Source organism: Cyprinodon variegatus, unplaced genomic scaffold (genome assembly GCF_000732505.1).
Source record: "Cyprinodon variegatus isolate N-32 unplaced genomic scaffold, C_variegatus-1.0 Scaffold2090, whole genome shotgun sequence".
Classification (NCBI taxonomy): Eukaryota; Metazoa; Chordata; class Actinopteri; order Cyprinodontiformes; family Cyprinodontidae; genus Cyprinodon; species Cyprinodon variegatus.
This window is the reverse complement of record NW_015152543.1, coordinates 46,070-48,265: the sequence shown is the minus strand read 5'-3', so window position 1 is coordinate 48,265 and position 2,196 is coordinate 46,070. Positions and strand designations below refer to the sequence as shown.

The 2,196-nt window shown below is 39.1% G+C and overlaps 1 protein-coding gene across 1 annotated transcript; it reads left to right on the top strand.

Annotated features, from left to right (window-relative positions):
- Nucleotides 1-6: 6 nt before the first annotated feature.
- LOC107105138 lies at nt 7-1,397 on the top strand. The gene is made up of 2 exons (XM_015405258.1): nt 7-15; nt 350-1,397. Exon 2 carries the CDS (start codon nt 359-361, stop codon nt 1,235-1,237), a length of 879 nt encoding a protein of 292 aa, XP_015260744.1. The 5' UTR covers nt 7-15; nt 350-358; the 3' UTR covers nt 1,238-1,397.
- Nucleotides 1,398-2,196: the final 799 nt, after the last annotated feature.

The window sequence follows — 2,196 nt, the reverse complement described above, 5'->3', positions numbered from 1 at the left end:
CATCTCCACCGACCCGTAAGTTTCCACCATTTCATGTCCGCCTAAGTTCTTCCGTCCTCACTTTGTTAGTAATATATTTTTAGTTAATGATGTGTGGATCAACACTGAGATATTGATGCCTCCTCTTATACTACATCCTTATAAGGGGTTCTCACATCAAAATATCCATACTTTTAATTCCCCACTTATAAGAATATATTTATTACTTTAGTAAATGATACAGGCTCCAATTTGTAGTTCGTAATAAGTATTCTAAAATACATTATGTTTCTTTTTTTTTCTGCAGCCAGACGCTTGGTTTAACCTGCAGTCAGACATTTTTATTGAATGTATGTTTTCTTTGATGCAGGAACTAAAGATGGTGAAGGAGATTTTTGATATCGCAGTTTCAACTAACAAGAAGGAGGAGAAGGAGCTAGAACACAAGGGCTATACCAAAATTCCTGTTAATCTAAATCCAGAAAATAAACCAGACGGAACCTACCTTTGGTACAGTCACAAAATGAAACACACCGACAGCAAACCGATCACCAGGATCCAGTTTTCCTTCACAGAGGGAATGGAAAAAGGTCTAATAGCTCAAAACTACCAGAAGGTCTTCATAGGTTCTTGTGGTGGTCCTCGTCCATGCATCGTCTACGTGTGGTACTTCCAAGGTACCACCAAGTATGATATTCCAATCGAAGACCTTTGGATCTCCCCTGACCTAAAAGCTGATGCTGAAAAGTTTAAATTGCCCTGCTGGGAGAGGTCCGCCTTCAACCTGAACATGGCTGGAGGAACTCCGTACCACCTGTGGATGAAGAGGTCAAAACAACCCTATATCTGTGATGTCACCGCAACTGATAACTTTGATTTCGATGCCGAGTTGTTCGGTCAAGGTTACATCCGAATTGACGAAAACACCAACAGAGGCTCTGGCGTGACGCCAGTCTTCATCTGGTACAGAGAGACCATTGAGAACGAGGACTTTATCAAAGATCTGCAGATTTTCACTAATCAGGAAGAGGTTAACAACCTGGGGAAGCAATATTATCAGCTAGTGAGAATCAACCTGGATAAGGGCGGAGCCAATGTGTTTCTTTGGTTCAAAAAAGAGTCTGGAAAAGAAGCCATCTCTTTGGTCACTCTGGTGGGCTTAGCTGAAGTTCCTCTGGTTAAACCCAATGCCACGGTCATCCAGAAGAACGTCAATGAGGAAAATAAATGCTTCTCAGTATTCTTGTGTTTTAAGTAGAGAAGCTCCTCCTCCTTCCTGAGCTCAGTGAAAGGAAACAATCACTCATATTGTTCTGGTAATAATAATAATAATATAATAATCCATTATATCATATTTCTGTCTCTTAGATCTTCTGGTTTCTGTTTCTGACTCTGATTTTCCTGTTTGAATAAAGACGAGCATCTGATCCTGCCTGCTTCCATTTCATCTGGTAGAAATTTATAAAACCAAACAGTGAAAGTAGAAGAAAGCCTTTGGTGGGGGGGGGGGCATGAGGACAGAGTGTGAACATGAAGAATAATCCCAATAAACATCAGAAAAACACAGCATAGAAAACTGAACCCGCTTGGAAACACTAATAAGAAAATATACACGAACACAAATAATAACCACACCAGAGAATCGTCATGGTTACAGCCCAGATACAGAATCTGGCTTCAGTCACTTAACTTCTATAATCAATAATAATAATAATTCTTTTCATTTAAAGCAACCTTTTAAAACACCAAAGACACACAACACAAAATCAACACATAGCATCATAAACACTAGAGGCAGTCAGCAGAGGTCTGCAGTCTGGAACAGGTGAGTTTTTATTATTTACAGATTTTATACATTAAAACAGAACAATATCTGACACAGTAAAATATAAACCAAAAACAGATCAAATATAACAAAATGTAGTAGTTTTGTAGTTCATCCATGTGATGTTGAAGGTATAAAAAAGTAAAAATAAGACCACAGGTGTAACTGTTTCATCAAATGAAAGAAATGCCCCCAAATATCAGCCTACTTTAAAAAAGCAAAATGGAGCCTAGGTGGAAGTTCAACGGAAGAAACTAGTTTTTTCATACATCCACCTGTGACACATTCAATCAGATTGGAAACACGCCTCCACCAAAGCCAATCAGCATCCAAAGTTCATGTTTAAAATACGCACCTGTCTGTTCCTGTGTGCAGCGGTGGATGCGCTGTGA